The sequence below is a fragment of the Perognathus longimembris genome, chromosome 1 (genome assembly GCF_023159225.1).
Source record: "Perognathus longimembris pacificus isolate PPM17 chromosome 1, ASM2315922v1, whole genome shotgun sequence".
Taxonomy (NCBI): domain Eukaryota; kingdom Metazoa; phylum Chordata; class Mammalia; order Rodentia; family Heteromyidae; genus Perognathus; species Perognathus longimembris.
In genome coordinates this window covers 115,863,437-115,884,394 of record NC_063161.1, presented here as the reverse complement: position 1 = coordinate 115,884,394, position 20,958 = coordinate 115,863,437, and the positions used below count along the sequence as shown (strand labels likewise).

At 34.7% G+C, this 20,958-nt stretch overlaps 1 protein-coding gene across 2 annotated transcripts in view; it reads left to right on the top strand.

Moving 5' to 3' along the window:
• The window catches only part of Zdhhc21 (zinc finger DHHC-type palmitoyltransferase 21), a 67,602-nt gene that overhangs the window by 12,830 nt on the left and 33,814 nt on the right, over positions 1 to 20,958 (top strand). For both annotated transcript variants that reach the window (XM_048351417.1, XM_048351334.1), the window contains exons 3-6: positions 2,567 to 2,761; positions 3,917 to 4,015; positions 13,348 to 13,459; positions 17,013 to 17,151. In XM_048351417.1, coding sequence (XP_048207374.1) covers positions 2,608 to 2,761; positions 3,917 to 4,015; positions 13,348 to 13,459; positions 17,013 to 17,151 — 504 coding nt within the window. In that variant the 5' untranslated portion in view covers positions 2,567 to 2,607. The remainder of the gene's footprint in view (positions 1 to 2,566; positions 2,762 to 3,916; positions 4,016 to 13,347; positions 13,460 to 17,012; positions 17,152 to 20,958) is intronic.

The following is a 20,958-nucleotide window of genomic DNA, read 5'->3' as shown; positions in this document are numbered from 1 at the left end:
CCTTTTTTTTTTGGCCAGTCCTGGGGCTTGAACTCAGGGTCTGAGCACTGTCCCTGGCTTCTTTTTGCTCAAGGCTAGTACTCTGCCCACTTGAGCCACAGCGCCACTTCTGGCCGTTTTCTGTATATGTGGTGCTGGGGAATCGAACCCAGGGCCTCATGTATACAAGGCAAGCACTCTTGCCACTAGGCCATATCCCCAGGCCCCCCCCCCCATTTTAAAAAAAGGCCTAGGCATTATTCTTCCTTCAGAATTCATATACAGTACTAATTTGTATTACACCTGATTTGAATCTTTCAATGGGATTGCATTTGAATTCTCTCTCTCTCTCTCTGCTCCTTTTTTGTTCCCTAGTAATTTGCAGCATCTAGGTATGAGAAGGACCAGACCTTTAAAATTAAATGTTCCTTAACCTTCCTTTGTTTCAGTAACTTACGGCTTTGATGAGCATTTTCAAGCCCTCAAAGGGATGGTACCTAGAGTCTCTTCAGTTGAAGATAAATGATTTTTAGAATGAAATGGAGATATAAGTTGGAATTCTGGGAATCATTATTGACTCTGCAGTAATACTTAATATCAGATCAATTAGTAAGTCTCGTTGATGTGATTCTAACAGTTTCTTCAACTTGTCCCTGCTCTAAATAATTTGGCCTTCGTATTCTCTTAGCCTAAATTATCCTGTCTTTAGTTTTATTTTCCATTCCAGAGTCTCAATTTGTTTGAAGCTCAGATCTTTTCTTTTAGCTCTTCCCACCACCTATAGCTTTCTAGTGCCTCAAAATGAAGTCTTAGCATTCCAAAATGGTATCTTTGTCTTTCATGTTATAAACTTTTATGGTCCCCAAGTTACTATCCACAGAAAGCTTTGTGATTTGAGATGGTAGCTTGTAACACCACCTTTTATATATCTCTGTCTTACTCTTGTTTTTGTTCTTTGTGTTTTTGCCAGTCCTGGGCCCTGGACTCAGGGCCTGAGCACTGTCCCTGACTTCTCTTTGCTCAAGGCTAGCCCTTTGCCACTTGAGCCACAGTGCCACTTCTGGCCGTTTTCTATATATGTGGTGCTGGGGAATGGAACCCAGGGCTTCATGTATACGAGTCAAGCACTCTTGCCACTAGGTCATATTCCCAGTCCCTCCTGTCTTACTCTTAAATCATCTCCTGTTCTTCCTTCTGTGTGCATGATTGTCACTTCTTTGCTTGATTAACTTTTATGATTGAGCTCAGTTTTCACCTATTGTAGGAAGTCTTGCTTGAATTTGATTTAACTAGTCTCTGTCACCTGTGTCTATACTGGCAACTTGCCCACAAATCTGGATTTTAGCATATGATACTAAAACTTTTCTATGACTGTTTTCCCTATTAGATTGTTAGTTCATTTAAAGTCTTTGTCGTACTTGTAGTTGTGTCTTCAGTATCTCGCAAATGACTAGTATATACCGGAGGCTCAATGAAATCTAGTTGAACTGGGAAAGTTCAGCTCATGGCTGTAACATTGATGTTCTAGTGAAGTTCAGTGGTTTAGTAGTTCCTAGATAATATTTAGTGGTAGCAGGCATCTGGAGAGTATCTTACTGAGTTTTGAGCTTTATGAATAATAACGATTTAGTAGATTTGGAATGTAGTCTGGGATTAACTATTTTTTTTAAAGCTCCCTAATTGATCTGGTTTGAGAACAATTGTCCAAGTCTGTTATGCCATTATATTTTATGTTAGACCTTAAACTAATTTATTGTTTAAGCTTTTGTAGGTTGTATTTATTAACATATGGATATATTTGCAGTCACTATATCAATATCATATGTATTTAAGCATATTAACTCACTTGGAGACTGTGTCTCATTTGGAGATCTTTTGTTGGATTGTTAACACTTAACTGAAAATGAATCCCCATTTAAAGTGGTAGCTTCTTTAGGACATTATAATGAGATTTTAATACTCTTAGCAATTGTAATTTTAAATTTTCACTAAAAATGACTTTTTAATGTTGTGATTTACAATTAAACTAAAATGTGCAAGTCTCTAGTGCACAACTTACTGTTAGTTTACACACACACACACACACACACACACACATACACCGACAAAGTGCTACTCAGGTCAAGATGCAGAACATCTTTAGCTCCTCAGAGTTTGTCTAACGTTCCTTCCCAGTTAATAGACATCCTTTCCCCCACAAAATAACGACCATTTTAACATGTGTGACCTTCAGTTAGTGTTATGGTTAAAGTTACTAGTCATTTTTATACATGCCTTGTGTTGACATATCCGCTCATTTCTCTTGGGTTTAGATGTGCAATTGTTGGTATAGGACAAAATGTGTTTTAACTTAAGAAATTGTCAGCATGTATCTTTAATAGCAGTAATAATTGAAATTAAATTATTGAAGCATTTGGTGAAATTTAAATATTCCCAAATTTCTGTTTTTCTTCTGTTACAGTTTTTTTTTTTTAGAAAGAGATTTGCCAAGAAACTGAGTAAATATTATTTTGGAGTTGCTATAAATGCAGATTTTAGTCAAATGCTTCTTTTCTGTTAGTAACTTTTTCTTTTTTCCCTTTTTTAGGATTGTCTTCCTTGTGGGTTCGCAAGCAGTAGGACTGCAAAATGGGTCTCCGGATTCACTTTGTTGTTGACCCACATGGTTGGTGCTGCATGGCTTTGATTGTCTTTGTCTGGCTGTACAATATTGTTTTAATTCCCAAAATTGTTCTCTTTCCTCACTATGAAGAAGGACACATTCCAGGCATATTAATAATAAGTAAGTTTCTAAATTTTTATTCATTTTCTTGTATAATTAAACACTTTTCTCATTGTGAATGTTTTTGAAGTGTAATGCACTATGCTTATGTTTTAGAATGTTATTTTAGTAATATTAATTTTACTGACTATGCTATGGAAGTTGAAAAACACTACTTACAATGTATTTTCAGTTAGATAAAAATGCTACCTCCATATTTAGCTCTGCAGAACATAAAGATCATTTTCAAAAATGTATCAGTAGCAATTGTATGCGTCTATGTACATTTTGATATTTCTATTTTTGCAACTATGGAAGCTATTTTTTCCTGGTAATTTCACAGAGTTTCACTCTGTTGGCTGGTCCCTACTTGTAATCCTGTTTTTGCCTCCTGAGTGCTATGGAATTACCAGTATGTGCCACTGTGCCCAGCTTAAGTGTGAAAGTTTTAAGAAGGAGATGGTATGTGTTGTTGAGATATGACATTTCATGAAAAAATTGTTGGTATGAGAGCATTTTGAACTTAAGCTAATTTTCTGCTTTAGTGTGTTGTTAATGGTTTCCTTATGACTTAAAAAGGAAATAAAAATGATGTATTATACATGTCTATTAGCAATTATGGTTCTCATATATTTTACCTAAAAAGGAAACCCATTCACTTATACCATTGTTTGTTTGGAACCATTGTGAAAAAATCTGAATTATAACACAAATATCCATTGTGATGCAAAATAATGTTTTAAATAGATACATCTCATACAGTGTTAGGTAAGTGAAAGGGGTTACATAGTTTTTCCATCTCATCTTTTGAAAATGTTTTTCTTGATTGTAATTGTAATGTGTATTTTAGCCAGACTGGCTCATACCTGTAATCCTGGCCGTTCAGGAGGCTGAGATCTGAGGATCATGGTTTGAGGCCAGCTGGGGCAAGACTGTCTGTGAGACTTTTAGCTCCAATTAAGCACCAAAAATCTAGAAGTGGAGCTATGGCTCATGTGGTATAGCACTAGCCTTGAGCAAAAAAAGCAAAAAATGTGATAGCATCCAGGCCTTGAGTTCTAGCCCACGACTGGGCACACAAAAATGAAAAAAAAAAGTGCATTTTAAATTTTGAATATGATTGATTGTAACATCTTTTAAAGGATAAATTATTAATTTATTTAATTTATTTTAAAGTATTCTATGGCATTTCCATATTTTGTCTGGTTGCCTTGGTGAGGGCCTCAATAACTGACCCAGGAAGACTCCCTGAAAACCCTAAGATCCCACATGGAGGTATTGTACTGCTTAGAATTATCAAATTTCCTTTGCAAGAATTATAATCTTTATTGATGCTTTTGTTTCCTTTGATGTATACTCTGTGTGTGTGTGTGTGTGTGTGTGTGTGTGTGTGTGTGTGTGTGTAGTACCACTTTTAAGTCTTCACTCAGGTATCTTTGCAGAATTCTCTTTATTTAAAATTGCAAGTCCTCAACGTATGATACTGTAACCTCTCTGTACGTCAGTTTGATAATAAAAATTTGAGAAAAAAAAATAAAATTGCAAGTCCTATATGTGATGTTATAAGCATCACATAATTTAAAAAAAAATTGCAAGTCCTTCCTATTACTTCCTTCTTATTTCTTGACTGTCTTTTTCTGCTTATTCATTTATGATTATTTTCTCTCATGTTCATTCTGAATATGGTGGTATAGATTTTTTTTGTTTTTTCTTTGCTTAATACTATTTCCTTAGTTTCCAAAAGTTGCATATAAGAAATATTTGTTTAATTAAATATAATTATTGATGGGCTCTGGTGGCTTTTGCCTGTAATCCTAGCTACTCAGGAATCTGAGGATCACAGTTCTAAGTCAGCACATGCAGGAAAGACTATAAGACTCTTATCTCTAATTAACTACCCCCAAACCAGAGTGGAGCTGTAACTCAAAGTAGTAGAGCACTAGCCTTGAGCAGAAAAGTTCAGGGACAGGGCCCAAGTACAGAGTTCAAGCCCCAAGACTGACAACAGTAATAACAACAGTCAAAAAGAAATATACATACTTATCTGAGGAATATTATTTTATTTAAGAAAGGAATTTTCTTCTTGGAGACTTTTGCATCATGACATAATGAATACAGTTTGGAGTAAATCTTTATAGAATTATGGGCACCATCTTCTCTAAGTTCTAGCTATTCTGTGAAAAATTTGAACATTTTTTATTTTGATATCACTTAAAAAAATTGATGAAAGTGGACTGTGAGAATGACTTAGAGTTTAGAGTGATTGCCTAGCAAGTGTTTTTACCACCAAAAAAGAAAAAAGATAAAAAAAAATGTGTTATTTTGTTATGTGCCCGATAAAGCATACCTATTTATTTTCTCCCCTGGGTTTTACCTTGTGATTATTTGCTGAACAATCACACCTTATTCTATGAGATTCTGTACTTTCTTCTGTTAAATAATTTGTATATCCTTATAATACACTGTAGGACCAGAATATTTTTTTCATAATGATTTATATGTCTTCCCAACTTACTGCACATTGGAGGTAGCAGGTCAAACTCTCATATTAATTAAATCAGAATATCTAGGTTTAAGCACAGTTGTTAGTAATTTGGAAAGAGGCCAAGTAATTCCAAGGTGTAGCAGTTTGGGAACCAATGAAGATTACTTGTGAGATGAGAGTAAGTGGTGAGTCACTGGAGTCTTCTTTAAATCCTATCTTTCTTTTTTTTTAAAGATTCATCATAAGAGCTTACTGGGCCTTTCAAATTTAGAGATTAAGTAGGAGTATTACATGGATGTTTAGGTAGCTGTAGAACTTCTTGGACACTGATTATTTAGTTTTCATTAGCTTATAGCAACTGTAACACTGTCACTTAATAGCTAAGTGTGTTTTGCAGAAGATCAGAGAAGGTGCTGCTCTGTAATTTACATAGAATCCTTCTAAACTAGCAAGCTCTTGAACATTTCTACTTCAGCACTGAAATCCAATAGCCCCACAACAAAGAAGCAGAGCTTCTCTAACTCAGGACCCATTTCTTATGAAAGCTTTTGTTTGCATTTGGTCAAATACTCAATTTCCTATGGCTCCATTGCAATTAGTGAAAGTGGGGGAGTATCCATGACACAGCTGTTGTAAAATTGGCATGCAGTTAGATCACTAGATATTCAAAGTTTAAATCAGAAACTGGTACATATTAGTCATATTTTTGTCAGTATAAAAACATACCCTAGGCAGGTTAACTTCATAGAGGAAAGGTTTATTTAGCTCATAAGTTAGGATATGAAGAGTCTAAATGACGTAGTGCAGGCTGTGGTGAAACTTCAGTCCACTTTTTCATTGAATCTTCATTTCTTTTTTTTTCTTTTTTTGGCCAGTCCTGGGCCTTGGACTCAGGGCCTGAGCACTGTCCCTGGCTTCTTCCGGCTCAAGGCTAGCACTCTGCCACTTGAGCCACAGCGCCGCTTCTGGCCGTTTTCTGTATATGTGGTGCTGGGGAATCGAACCTAGGGCCTCGTGTATCCGAGGCAGGCACTCTTGCCACTAGGCTATATCCCCAGCCCCTGAATCTTCATTTCTATCTAACACTAATTCCCTAGTCTTATCATCTTCTGAGTCCTTATCGAATTGCTCAGGCGCTGCTTCAAGCATTCTAGGCATTTTCTAGACTGTTCTTGAGAACTCTCCTCATTTCTTTCAGAAATCCAGGTCCAAACTTGACTCTACATTTTCAGTATAATTATAACAACCCTACTCTTTAATCCAGTGTTTTGCCTCAGATGAGGCAGGCCCCTTAGGAAGAAAAGAGGTTTATTTAACTAAAAGTTCTGGAGGATGGCAGAATATTGTGGCATTTTGCTGACTTTTTGGATGCCTTTTGTCTCTGTTCATGGTTTGTTTTTCTTCCAAGAATCCAAGAAACTTCCCTCTTACCAAATTGAAAAAATTAACGTATTTTATGTTTCCAAAGACTTTGGGGGTATGTCATATCACACGATCCTTTTGATAACCGAGGAAAATTGTGATAATTGAGATTGGGTAGTCAGTAGTCAGATTGTCTTTCTCAGATTGTATACCTGTAATGTAGCAGAGTTGCTGAAATTCAGATCTTCTCTTTTTACAATAGTTTTGTAAACACATGAATAATGTTAGTTTTGTAAACACATGAATAATGTTAGCTCTTTGCTTTGACTCTAGGAGCAATTCAAGTCATTATATAATTTTTGGTGCTAGTTAATTCTTTATAATATGGTTTTAACTTAGTATGCTGCAAAATTTTAATAGTGAAAAATAATATAGCATGACTAAAAGGTTGAAGATGTAGAAGAGTGACATTTACTTCGGAATGTTTGGAGCTGGGAAGTTTCATGTAAAATAATTCTTCAGGAAGGGATATTTAAAACCCTAGTACTTTTATTATTTCAACCATTTTTTAAATTCAATTACTCCGAAATATTTTATATACTTTATTTTCAAGAATAACTTTAGTGTGCATGTGACTCATTAAATATGAGGCAAATGGAACATAAGGGACTATTTATTTTCCTGTGAGTAGATTTTCAGAATTTGATTTTAAAAACCTTTGAGCATGTAGATGAAATAGTCAAATGAAATTGTTAGAACTCTATAGTTTTCAGATTATTCACATGTGTGCTTGAAATAGCAAATATAAAATAGTACCTTAGATATATTTTAAATCACTTTCACATTTTATAGCTATTTTTTCAAGCTCTTAGCTTTTTAAAAAACCTTTATTGAGTGCAATTTATATGCCTATAATTCATCCATTTAACAAGTATGTAACTTGATGGCTTTTAGTATATTCACACTTGTACAGTTATCAACATTATCAGCTTTAGAGCATGGCCATTGTGAAACTCTTAACTTGCATGTTTGGTCCCAGTGTCTTTATCAGCTCTAGAGCCATAGTTTTACACAGTGTTATAAAGCAAAGTCTTCCAAGTTGGGTTTTTTTTTTTTTTTTTTTTTTTTTTGCCAGTCCTGGGGCTTAGACTCAGGGCCTGAGCACTGTCCCTGGCTTCTTTTTGCTCAAGTCTAACATTCTGCCACTTGAGCCATAGTGCCACTTCTGGCCATTTTCTGTATATGTGGTGCTGGGGAATTGAACCCAGGGCTTCATGTATATAAGGCAAGCACTCTTGCCACTAGCCCATATCCTTAACCCCCCAAGTTGTTTTTTTTTGTTGCTGTTGGTGGTCATGGGGCTTGAACTCAGGGCCTGGGCACTGTTTCTGAGCGATTCCACTTTGAGCCACAGTGCCACTTCTGGCCATTTTCTGTATATGTGGTGCTGGGGAATTGAACCCAGGGCTTCATGTATATAAGGCAAGCACTCTTGCCACTAGCCCATATCCTTAACCCCCCAAGTTGTTTTTTTTTGTTGCTGTTGGTGGTCATGGGGCTTGAACTCAGGGCCTGGGCACTGTTTCTGAGCGATTCCACTTTGAGCCACAGTGCCACTTCTGGCTTTCTAGTGGTTAATTGGAGATAAGAGTCTCACAGACTTTCTCCTGCCTGGGCTGATATTGAATTGCGATCCTGATATCTCAGCCTCCTGAATAGCAAGGATTGTAAGTGTGAGCCACCAGTTCCTGGCCCCAGGTTGTTTTCTTTTTCACTAGTATGTTTTTATGCTATTCCTCACAATTTCACCCCAAGCCATGAGCATACATATTGTTGATAGTTAAGGTCATCTGTTCACTCATAATTTGTCTTTTCCTTACTCTTTCAAAAAATTAATTTACTTTATTGTTATTATAGAGGTGATATACAGAGCAATTACAATTATATGAGTCAGGTAATGAATACATTTCCTTTGGTACAATGTTTTTGGTTCCCTCATTCTCTCTTTCCTTCCTGAAACAGAATGAACATTGATTTCCTACACTGAAGACCATTTGTGTAAGGGAATCTAGGTTAGAATCCAAACTTACTATAAGTTTGTATTTTTAAGTAATATTTTTCTCCATAAAACATTACATTATGATTTAAAATACAGTATTTGAGAGAGAGCCCCATGAAAATTTGCTTTGTTTTGAGACAGGGTCTGGCTTGCCTTGAACTCATAATCCCCTGCCTCATCCTTCCTGCTGGGATCGTGTGCCACAGAATCTGGCTAGATGTGAGTCTTTAAGAAGACTCAAATAGCTGGGTGTCTGTGGCTCATGCCTGTAACTCAGGAGGCTGAGATCTGAGGATTGTGATTCAAGGCCTGCTTGGTCACGAAACTACATGAGACTTAGCTCCAGTTACTCACCAGAAAATCTGGAAGTAGAGCTGTGGTTCAAATGGTAGAGCAGTAGCCATGAGCACTAAAGCTCAGGGAGAGCACTCAGGCCCTGAGGTCAAGTCCCAGAACTGGAAAAAAATAAAAAGACTTAGATCATGATTTTTTTTTACTCTAAGAGGTAAACCAAAACAAACAAACAGACAAAAGAAGACAAAACCCTTGACTTATACTCATCTTGTTTTTGGAGTATTAGTAAAATTGCAGGCTAACCAGTGTGATGCTATTTACTCACATTAAACAATCATGAAGGCTATCTTTTTCTCTGTTTTATTTTATTGTTTGAGTTTTCTCCTTCATAAATGTGTCTGTGTTAGCTTTTAATTTTTTATAGCTACCAGAGATTATCAATTGGATTCTTCCCCTTCAGGTTTTTTATTACACTATTAGATGACTAGTACAAAAATTTCATAGATATTCAGCAGATATCAGGTTGTACCCATTACCAGGATCCTATTTTGATATAAGCAAACCCTGTAGCTGGATAAGGCTTGTAAATGCTTTGTTAATAAACAGGCTAAATTAATGTACATGGATCTCCTTCACACACACACCTTACTATACCAGATCAAAACATACCTTTAGCGCCCCTCCTTTTTTTTTTTGCATTGTGGGTTTTTTTCCTTTTATTTTTGCATGTTTGTACCAGGACTTGAACTCAAGGCCTTTTGCTCTTGCATGGATTTTTTCCCCCTCACAATTGTCACTGTACTGTTTGAGCATGCCTCCAGTCTGACATTTTTCTGGTTAATTAAAGATAGAGACTCATGAACTTATCTGCTTGGACTAAGATCAAACCTCAATCCTCAGATCTCAGCCTCCTGAGTGCAAGGAGTATAGGCTAGGCTGGTTTTTGTTGTTGTTGTTTTGAGATAGGGCCTCCGATTTTGTTGAGGCCCACACTTGTACCAGTCCTCCTACATACCTGGGTGGCAGGTATGTGTCACCTGTCTGGCTCATTCTACTGAGATGGAGTTTTGCAAGTTTTCTCTTTTCACCCTTCTCGCTGGCCTGGAACCACAGTCATCCTCCTGTCAGCCTCTGGTGTAGTTATGATGATTGACAGACACAAGCTACCTTAGACAGCTTATTTTTCTAGATTTTTACAGTAGTCAATTTTTTCTTTTCAGACATGTAGGAAAAAAGCATGCATGTGAAACTGTTTGTAGAGCCCTCCCTTCAATTGACACACGTCTGTATTATCTTCAGTTTAGCTAAAGCATTGGTTTCAGATAGTTTTGAATATTTAATTATCTTAAAATAATTGTACAAAGGAGTTGCTATTCACCAAAGCAGTTTATGAATACAGTGCGTCTTGATCAGTGTTCTCCCTTTCAACATTCTCATCCACTCCTCCCAACACATCCTTTCCCTTACTTACCTTAATTTTAGGTTATGTATTGAGTTTTTTTCTTGCCTTTTAACAAGCAGTTTATGTATACAGTGTATCTTGATCTGTGTCATCAACTTCACCCCCCTTTAATCCCTTCCTTTCCTTATATTTTCCAATGCTGTGGTATATATACAATGCATTCTTGCCTTTATTCTCCTTTTCTCCCTTCATTCTTCTACCTCTTTCCCATTGGCCCCACCCTCCCCTCTTCTAAGTACCCTTTCCTGGTACTTACTTTGTTGGGCTCTGACTTTGTATTTTTAAAGAATTACACTATTTTCACTCTCTATAGTCTATTACACCTCAGTTCATTTGTAATCCTTGCACTCACTCAATGTATTTACTTGTAGATTTATAGGCCCATAAATGAGGGAAGTCATGCAGCCTATGTTTTTTGGGGTCTGGCTTACTTCGCTTAATATAATTTTTTCCAACTCTTTCAATTTCCTTTTATGTGGTATAATATCATTCTTTCTGATGTTTTCATCCAGCTATCTAAAAAAAGAATAAAGTTATGATTCGGACTATAGACTGGCAAACTTAGTAAATGCCTAGTAGTAATATTTCCAACTTTATGTATCATATGGTTTTTGTCACAACTCAGCTTTGACATTGTAGCACAAAACCAGCCATAGACAATGTGAATTGGTATATAGCAAATAAAATGACATGAACACTGGAACTTGTATTTCATATGACACTTACGTGCCACAAATTACTCTTTATTTTATCAGTCATTAAAGTTGTAAAAATCATTTCTTAGTTTATGGGACATACGAAAACAGGTGGTGGAGGAGCTTTGCTTGCAGATGCTGTGGTTTGCCAGTCTGTGGTATAGAGTATGGAATTCTAGGCTTTCTTCTACCATACCCAAATGCTTTATTTTCTGAAGATACATTTTTAGATATGAACTAAAGCATTTATTCTTAAGACTGTTTTACACTGATTTCTTCAAAAATACCATCTTTTAAAGGACTGATTTACAAGCATAATTTTTTTTTTGTATTGACTGTTTGTGAAAACTGGCTTATTGTGGAGTCTCCTTCCTATATTCTTTCAGTGTGTGAATTCCAAGTTTTAGCACTGGGATGTTTGGGAGCATTGAGCCAAGGGGAGAAAAGAATGTTATGCTTGTGAAATCATAGCATGTTCCTTATTAAATGAATTTCTATTATAATTAGTGTTAAAGCAGACTAGTTGTATTTTAATCTTGTTGCTCTCACCTGATACTTTTTCATTAAGATAAGAAGTGTTAAGTAAGAAATGAAAGGTTGTCCTTTAAGATGATATTGCAAATGTAGCAGATAATTTAATATTGGTGGAACAAATGATTTGGTGCAAGTTTTGTACTTAATTCATTTCTTCAGAGACTGTTTTCCTGGAACTTTACTACATAAAATTTCTAGCCATTAAACTAAAATAATGCAATTGAAATAGGGAATCTTTAGACAATTGTCTGCTATTCTTTTTTAGAATTGTCTCTCTCTCTCTATCTCTCTCTTTTTGATTTTTGAACTTCCATTCTTCAGCAAGTATTTAATGACTGCTGGCTGTGTGTTAGGGTCACACTACATGTACTAATAACTAATCTGAATATGAGAGCTAGGATGACTTCAAATTGGGGCTATATGAGTAGTATGAATATTGAACATTAGAAAAATTAAAGAAATGTACAGAATTCCATTTTAATAAATATTATAAGATTGATTTTATGTAATAAAGCTATTGTTTGGCTTGGAGGATGACTTCCATAGGTTTTACAGATTTAATTAGAGCAATTTATAATGAAAACCAAATGCATTGTCCTTACACAAACTTCATGTTTTTAGCACAGGACTCAATTGCATACTCTTACTGTATGTCAGAGGGGGTAGGAGACAGCTCTGTTGCTGGGAATGATGGCCCATGCCTGTAATACTGGCACTTAAGAGGCTAAGGCAAGAGGATGATGAGTTCAACATCAGCCTGGTGTACAGAGAGTCCTGTTCCAAAGAAAACAAAGCAAAAGAAACCCCCAATCAAAAGGAAAAACTAATTAGACTAAAAGAGCTGTCTTTACTTGCATTAAGTACTTTTGTAAATTTTCTTCACTTCTGAAACCATTCTTATACCTTTACCCACCTGACCTTCTTCAACATGTTCCTGTGAACACTGATACTAAAAAAGTAAAATGGTTTAGGGAAAGGATGTGTGTGTGTGTGTGTGTGTGTGTGTGTGTATGTGTGTTTGTGTGTTACGTTTCTATTTTCCTAGTGAGTTTACAGGATTCAGTTTACTGAAATAAGACGTAACATTATTTCCTAAATGTTTTCAGATAATTAAATTTCTATAAGCTTGTCTAGATAAATTCTGGTATTGTATAATACCTTGGATTTTTGTCAGTAGATTTTTACTGATGTTCTAGTAATATATCTGAAACCCCATACATTGTTTTCTTTTAAAAAATTAATTTTATTGTCAAGGTGATATGCAGAGGGGTTACCATTACATATGTAAGGTAGTGAGTACACTTCTTGCCAATCTTGTTACCCCCTCCCTCATTTTTCTCCCACCTTCCCTCCCACCCAATCTTCCCCTTCTGAGTTGTACAGTTAATTTCCAACATATTGTCTTGCAAGTATCACTGTTGCACTGGTTCACCCTTTATCCTTTGTCTCATGATATTGATGTTCCCCTTCCCTTCCCTAAATCAGATAAACATATATACAATACCCAGGGTACTAAAATAAAAATTCAGTACATACAAAGTAAGGCATACATAGAACAGCCACTTTTATGGCTCAGATATTTACACTGGAGATTCAGAAGAAAAAAATCTCTTAGATATATATTAAAGACATTCTATAAAATTTTCATCTAGTTGTTGCTGAATTTCAGCATTACTCCTTTGCCATTATTAAATGAGTTTTCATGTTCATTTCTAGAAAGGGAGTTCTGGGAGTTATGTAACAAGTGTAATTTGATGAGACCAAAGTGTTCCCATCACTGCAGCCGCTGTGGCCACTGTGTGAGGAGAATGGATCATCACTGTCCATGGTAAGAAAAGAGTCTGTTTTTAAGAAAACAGAAAGGAAAAACTGATAGTAAATATTAGGAAAAATAGCCAGGCATGGAGATGTATGCCTGTAATCTCAGCACTTGGGAGGCTGAGGCATAAGAATCATAAGTTCAAGGGCAGATATATAGCAAGACTTTGTCTCAAAAGACAAAGCATACAAACAAGCAAGCAAACAGCAACAAAAATCTTAGGACTTTCAAGTTTAAACAAAATTTATATTAAAGTTATTTCATTTGAGTAACTCTGAATAAAATACCTTTATTGATCATATGGTTGTATCAACTTTCACAGTAATATTTCCAGCAATCATGTTTTGTAATGGAAATGTTTGAGTAGATAACTAAAAAATATCATGCATCAAATACAAAAGGTGTAGGGTGTTGTTGTTTTTTTTTTTACTAAATGAGGCAATGTATGCAAAAACATTTGGTACAGTGCCTGGTAGTATAGGAAGTACTTGAATAATAGTTATTATTTCTTATTTACATGATTTATAAACTATGTATATCCCATTGTTTGCATTCCCCTTTCCTTGTTTAGTTAAAGAAGAACACATTTCAGACATCCTGGTAACCTCATCTTTCCCTTAAGCCTTTTAAATATTTTATATTGGGTGTAGCTATTAATATTTCCTTCATGTTGGAAGTATTAAGTAATTAGCTGTTTCTGCTGAATTGCCAACATTTTGGTCAATAGGGGGCTCTCTTGTAATACTTAAAGAAAATATGTTGAAAAATAGAACTTTAAAAACAAATGCTGTGAGAATTCTGTATTGTGTCTCATTTCAAAGCTGTCACAAAAATCTGTGAATAAGATATTGTATTTAATTCTGTTTTCCTAGCATTTGACTTTGTATAAATATTTTAACTGGTATACTGTAACACTTTATAAATATAACTACATACATAAATGTTTATGTTGGTACACACATGAATGCATACAGTATATTCAAAATTAACTACATAGTAGCCTTTAATTTATAATTGCATTTCTCTCTCTCTCTCTCTCCCTCTCTCTCTCTCTCTCTCTCTCTCTCTCTTTCTCTCTCTCTCTCTCTCTCTCTCTCTCTTTTCGGACCTGGGGTTTGAACTCAGGGCTTGCACTCCACCACTTGAGCCACAACTCCACTTTTGGCTTTTTTGGTGTTTAATTGGAGATGAGTCTCATGGATTTTCCTGCCTGGGCTGGCTTTGAACTACTATCCTCAGGTCTCAACCTCCCGATTAGCTAGGATTACAAGTGTGAGCCACCAGTGCCTGACTGCATTTGTCTAAATTTGAAGAGTAAAAATTACTTTGCCTAATAATGTTGATCAACTTAGAGTTTCTCTTATTTTTGATAACTTCCCCTTTGATGGTACAGGTCATTAGCAAACTTGTGAGTAAATTTGTACTATTTTATTATAAGCTGATTAATTAAATATAAGGTCATTTTCTGAAATTAGGACAAATAAGAGCAAGTTAAATAATTGCACTTTGTTATTATATACAAAAATTTAAATCCTTAATAAGATACTATGGTGTATAATATATAGTGTTAAAAATATACTTTAAATTTGAACAGATTAATTCCCAAGTGATTCTTTAAACGTCAACATAATAGATTAAACAAAGCTATTTGAAACATGTATTCAGATAAGTAATTATCAAACTGAAAAACTCAAAAGTGCTCTTAATACTTTTGATAGTAGCATATCTAAGTAGCTAAAAATTGAACTCATTTTCATGGTGAATTTGATATTGGTGCTTCCTTGCAAAAGTATGCCATAGTTTTAAGATTTCAAGAAAGAAATCAACTAGAAAATTTATTTGTAGACAATAATGATATTTGTATAGGCTTGAGATAAAGACTAGATTGTTGGTGAATAAAGAAATGCGTAAATTATGATATTGGGATGATTTCTCTCTTTAGAGGCATTTTTAGGTAACTTCTCAGTATTGACAAGAGAGAGAAGGATGCAGAAAAGATTGGGAGTTGGAAGAGATTACATTGGACCCATATAGATTGAGAAACTAAATTTGTGACTAAATTCCTTAGTAGAGCACTGCTGAAATGAACAGATTGAGAGAAATGTGCAGTACAAATTGGAAGCAAAGCCAGACTGGGGTGTAATGTTGGAGGCTTAGGCAGGAGGATTTTGAGTTCAAGGCCAGCCTGAGTTACATAGCAAGACCATGTCTCAGGAAACCCCCTAAAAAGTGAGAACAAAGAAAATACTTAATATTTTCAGAAAATTAGTTTAACTGTCCAGATTTTGGAGGAAAATTCTGATTGAAGATTTTCTATATTTCTGTCTCTGATCATTCTTTCAAAATTAGTTAAATATTTCAAAAAGAATTCAAGTGTAGGTGGAATACCTTTGTCCTTTTTAAAGAATCCTAGTTTAGAATGCTGTGGTCACAGTAGTTTTTTTTTTTTTTTTCAAGTGTTTTGGGAACTAGACGGGTGGGACAGGGATATCTTTTAAGCAACATCTGTTAAAGAACATTTTTGGGTGCATGTATGAGCTCATTGCTCTTAAAGTCCAAATAACAAGACACCATGAACGTTGTTGTTTACAAAAGGTATGCTCTTAATTTGGAGAAATATCTTCACAAGATTTTTCAGTCTGTTTTGGATTTGACTTTAAAAAGTAGTTTAAACAATATACTTTAAAAGCAATAGTGAAATTTGGAATAGAACTTGTTAGATCTTTTTCCTCAGTGTTAGTATAATGCTATTTGTAATAAAAAACATTCATTTTGAAGTAGATTTTTGATGCTTTTTTCTGTTGTAATCTTAAAATTCTTTGAATATTTGAGTACAGTAACTTTTTTTGAATAATTACTTATTGTCAAAGTGATATACAGAGGGGTTACAGTTTCATATATAAGGCAGTGGGCACATTTCTTTTACAATTTGTTACATCCTCCCTCCCCCCTTTACAGTAACTTTTAGTACACTGAAATACCCAGTTGAAATTAGTTTTGAAAATTGTGGGAGTATAGCATTAGTCTTTTGTCTAAGGCTTCACTGTTGTTTTGATGGCACACAGCTCAATATGTACATAATTTTGAATACATTTTATTTTCATCAATCAGGGATATTTAACTTGAATGCATTCAAATTACTCTCCATAGATAGAAAGAATGCTATGCTGGAAAAGTAATATTAGAAAGGGGTCTTCTATCTTCTTGGCTCCTGCCTCTTCCAATTGTACATCCTCTCACTGGTGGCTTGTCTTTTGTTTCTGTTTCCAAATCAATGCCACAAAGAGACTACCTACCATCTGCTGTTCTGCCATACTGGGTTGCTCTGCTCTACTGGCTTGCTGTGAATTGTGGGAGGGTAGTGTATAAATGGTCTTGTTTATAAAGAGTGTTTTATACCTTTAGGGTGGTATATTTATATCTTTGTGAAGTTTGCTTTAAGATATGATTGACTTTAGCATATTTCCATGAAATTAAGCACATGTGAAACTATGTGAGTTTTTCTGATCTTGAAATGAACATGTTATTAAAGTTTGAACTATTGTTTGTTTGTTTCCTTCAGGATAAACAATTGTGTTGGTGAAGATAATCATTGGCTTTTTCTGCAGTTGTGTTTCTACACTGAACTTCTTACTTGCTACGCACTGATGTTTTCTTTCTGCCACTATTATTACTTTCTTCCACTAAAAAAGCCTAATTTGGTAAGCTCTGTTTTTTTTCCACTAATGTTAGAGTAGCTAGTGCATATAGTTATTGACCTTTGTTGGGGCTCTGTAAGTAAAAATGATATAAAGTAAAACAGCAAAAATATTCCAGATTGGTAAGTTCTAAAGGATAATAGAATTGAAAAAGTAGACTGTAGTTGACATTACATTTTAAACAAATCTCATAAGTATTTTTTTTAGTGTTGAGTGATTTTCTTTACAAAAGCACACAGTAGATCTTTCAATGTGTTTGTCTTGACTTCAAAATATCTAAAGTAATGAGAAAGAAAAGGAAAATGCTAAATACTTGTTTTTTAATTTAATGTTGTAAAGATTCTTAAAGGAACAATTAAGTTTTTGAGAAAAAGGGTTCCTTCCTCCTCTGACTTTTTATTTTTTTATATTTTGAGACCGGATCTCCATATATAGCCCAGGCTTACCTTGAACTCAAGCTCTTCCAGCCTTTGCCTCCTGTTCCTATGTCACTGGCTCTCTGTTCTTTCAGCAATTAAAGATGAAATTGTAGGATGTTTTAGAGTTACCCTTGTATTTGTACCATGTGAGGCAGTGCTTTTTCCTTTTTGTAGTGGAAGTGCAATCTATGTTCAGACTTGCTTATAATAAGATGGCAGAGGTGATGATAGCAGAAACTGGATTTTTTGATTCCTGGACTCTGTGTCTCAGTGCTATGGACACACTTATATGAAAGAAAAAAAGCTAAACTAGGAAGTGCTTATTCAACTGGTTTTAGTTGTAGAATTAGGATTTGTGCCTTGTTTATATTTAAAAGAAAATGTGTGCTTGTGTGTGTGAGAGAGAATGTGTGTGAAAGCATGTGAGAGAGAAGTATATATGTGTGAGAGAGAAAGAGTATGCAAACACAGGTGAAGATGGAAGGCAAGAAGGGAGAAGAACTAAAGACAATAAGAACTAATGGAGAGGGGAAATAGTGCGTTCCTTTTTATGCCATTTTGTTTTACTGTTTAAATCTTTCAGTGTAAGAATTCTGGTGATACAGTTGAGTCTTGGAATAAGGGAATAAAACGAGAGTCTCAATTTCTATATTTGTTGGATTGTTTTAGTCAACACAGTAATTTTGAATAGTTGGAGTAATATTTGATATTGCTCTTTGGCTGTATGCATTAGTGCATTTAATTGCAATTATGTTGATTCAACAGTGAACAATGATTTTAAGTACTAATTTTAAAATATAAAAATTATAGGTGTTTTAACACTTACATTGCTAAACTATTGTGTGTTTATATTATAGTTTCATTTTGTCTGTTTTAATTCTGGGAAAATGACATTACAGTTAGAACATATAGGAATTCTTTAAGTAAACTGATTATTACTGAGCATAAGAAAAAAGCAATAAAATTGTTCAGGAGGATTAAGATAAGATCTTAAAGTGAGAAGAAAATTTAGAGCTGTTAATGAAGCACTAAATGTCTCTTAAGAGTCAGTTAAGTGTAGTGTGGTGCAGAGGTCGACAAATTGTAGCCTTATGTTGTAGTGTTATGCTAATGCATTTTTACTGGAAAACAGCTGCTTCCATTTGTTTACATTTTGTCTGTGACTACTTTTGTGCTACTGCAGAGTTGAGTAGTGACAACAAAACCTAAAGTATTAATTTGGGGTTCTTTACCTTTGCCAATCCCTGGTAATGGAAAGATGGCTTTATAAATAGACACAACTAACTTTTTGCAGATTGTTTGATTTATTTCTTCTGAAAAATGGAATAACCATGAAATAATAAAAAGGAAATAATAATGTTTTAAGGAAATATACATCGAGTGTCTGGTAGATAATAGAGGCTCAATTCACCTTGTGTATAATTCTAGTGAAAATTCTCAGAAAGATCCATTTTTTTAAAGAAATGTCCTATTAATTTTATGGAGATTTTTACCATTTGTTTTCTAGGAAACTGATGACAAATGAAGGAAATTCAAATGATCAATTTTAGTACTTAATCAAAAGGTTACACATTTGAAATTAAAATCTTTTAAAAAGACATTAAAATTGATTTCTGTCTTTAAATGAAAGATATTAACTTTCGAAATTAATGCTAGTTGGAGGAAGAATCTTTAAATGAAGAGTGCAGTTATAGGTATTTTTGAATTTTTGTGTGTGTGTGTGCCAATCCTGAGACTTGAACTCAAGGCCTGGCCACTGTCCCTGAGCTTTTGTACTCAAGGCTAGTGCTAAATCATTTGACCCACAGCTCTACTTCTAGCTTTTTGCTGCTTAATTGGAGAGAAGAGTCTCACCAACTTGCCTGTCTGGCTGGCTTCTAAGTACAAATCTCAGATCTCAGCCTGGTGTTATTTGTGCTTTCATAATACATACTGAAAAAACATTATTATCATAATAGAAGCTGATATTAAAGTAGTAGGAAAAATCTATCAAAAGTGAGTACAAGGAAGGGAAGGGGAATATCAAAATGGTGAGACAAAGGACAATGGGCAAAACAATGCAACAGTGATACTCACAAGACAGTATGTTATAAACTAACTGTACAACTTGGGGAGGGGTATGTTATAAACTAACTGTACAACTTGGGGAGGGGGGATTAGGGAGGAGGGAAGGTGGGAGAAAAATGAGGGAGGAGGTAACAAGTTTGACAAGAAATGTACTCACTACTTTACATACATAATTGTAACCCCTCTGTACATTCACCTTGACAATACAATTAAATTTTTAAAACGAAGACAAAACATTTCTACTCATCTAAAAAAAAATCAGTACAAGTTGAGTCTTAAAACTTAAACTTGATCTTTTTTAGAGCAATTCATTGTCAAAGCACTGCAAGTTTTATTTTTGTGGTCATAAAATGTAGGAACTTATGGCTCATTAAGGCAGAAAACTGTGACTAGGGTTTAACAGTTACTTGAAGCAGTGTGGAACAGGAATTGTTCTTTTTAGCTTGAGGATTAAGGTACCTTAGGTGGGATGTTCTTATAATTTACCATTCTGTTAGAAATATTGAAATGGAAACTCAGTTTGTGTCAGGGCATTCCAATATCATCTTACTTATGACAAATTTTGAGAAAATGGATTTATTTATATACATTACAAAATTGGGCAAATGGAGAGGAGAGTTTCGCCACAGTGTTGACCAATATACGAAAAGACAATTTTATTTGACAAACCTGAATACAGTAAAGCTAACTAGGACCAAGGCTACAAATGAACTTGGAGAAAGTATTTTAAAAAAATATCCCCAAGATCTGGAGCAAAGTCAATGTTTAGTAGTTGCTTGTATACAGGGAAATTAATTATAGTTATGTCAGTGATTCACATGTTGAGAGTTTGAAGCTACAACATGAGATATATACAAACTTAGAATTGCTCTGTCTTCTTGGTGGACCAACTCTATTTTGAAAAAAAAATCATAGCAAAAATACTTTTACATCTATGGTAATGGATTTAAGATTTTTGTCTTTTAGAAAAAAAATCTTATTATTACCTACTAGTACTTTTGCAGTATGTCTTTTCTATCTTTTACTTTCAATTTTTTTCTTATGTCTTATGTGTTTCCTGTTGGCCCTAGGTATTTCAGTTTTCTAGTCAGATCAATGTCATTTGGTTAAAATGTTCAGTCCATTTTTATTTAGTTTAGTATTAATTGTCATTTTTTCTATTTATATTTATTTGTTTCTTTTTAAAATTTGTTTCCCTTTTTGTCAAAGTGAAGTACAGAGGGGTTACAGTTTCATATGTAAGGCAGTGAGTACATTTCTTTTTTTTTTTTTTTTTTTTTTTGGCCAGTCCTGGGCCTTGGACTCAGGGCCTGAGCACTGTCCC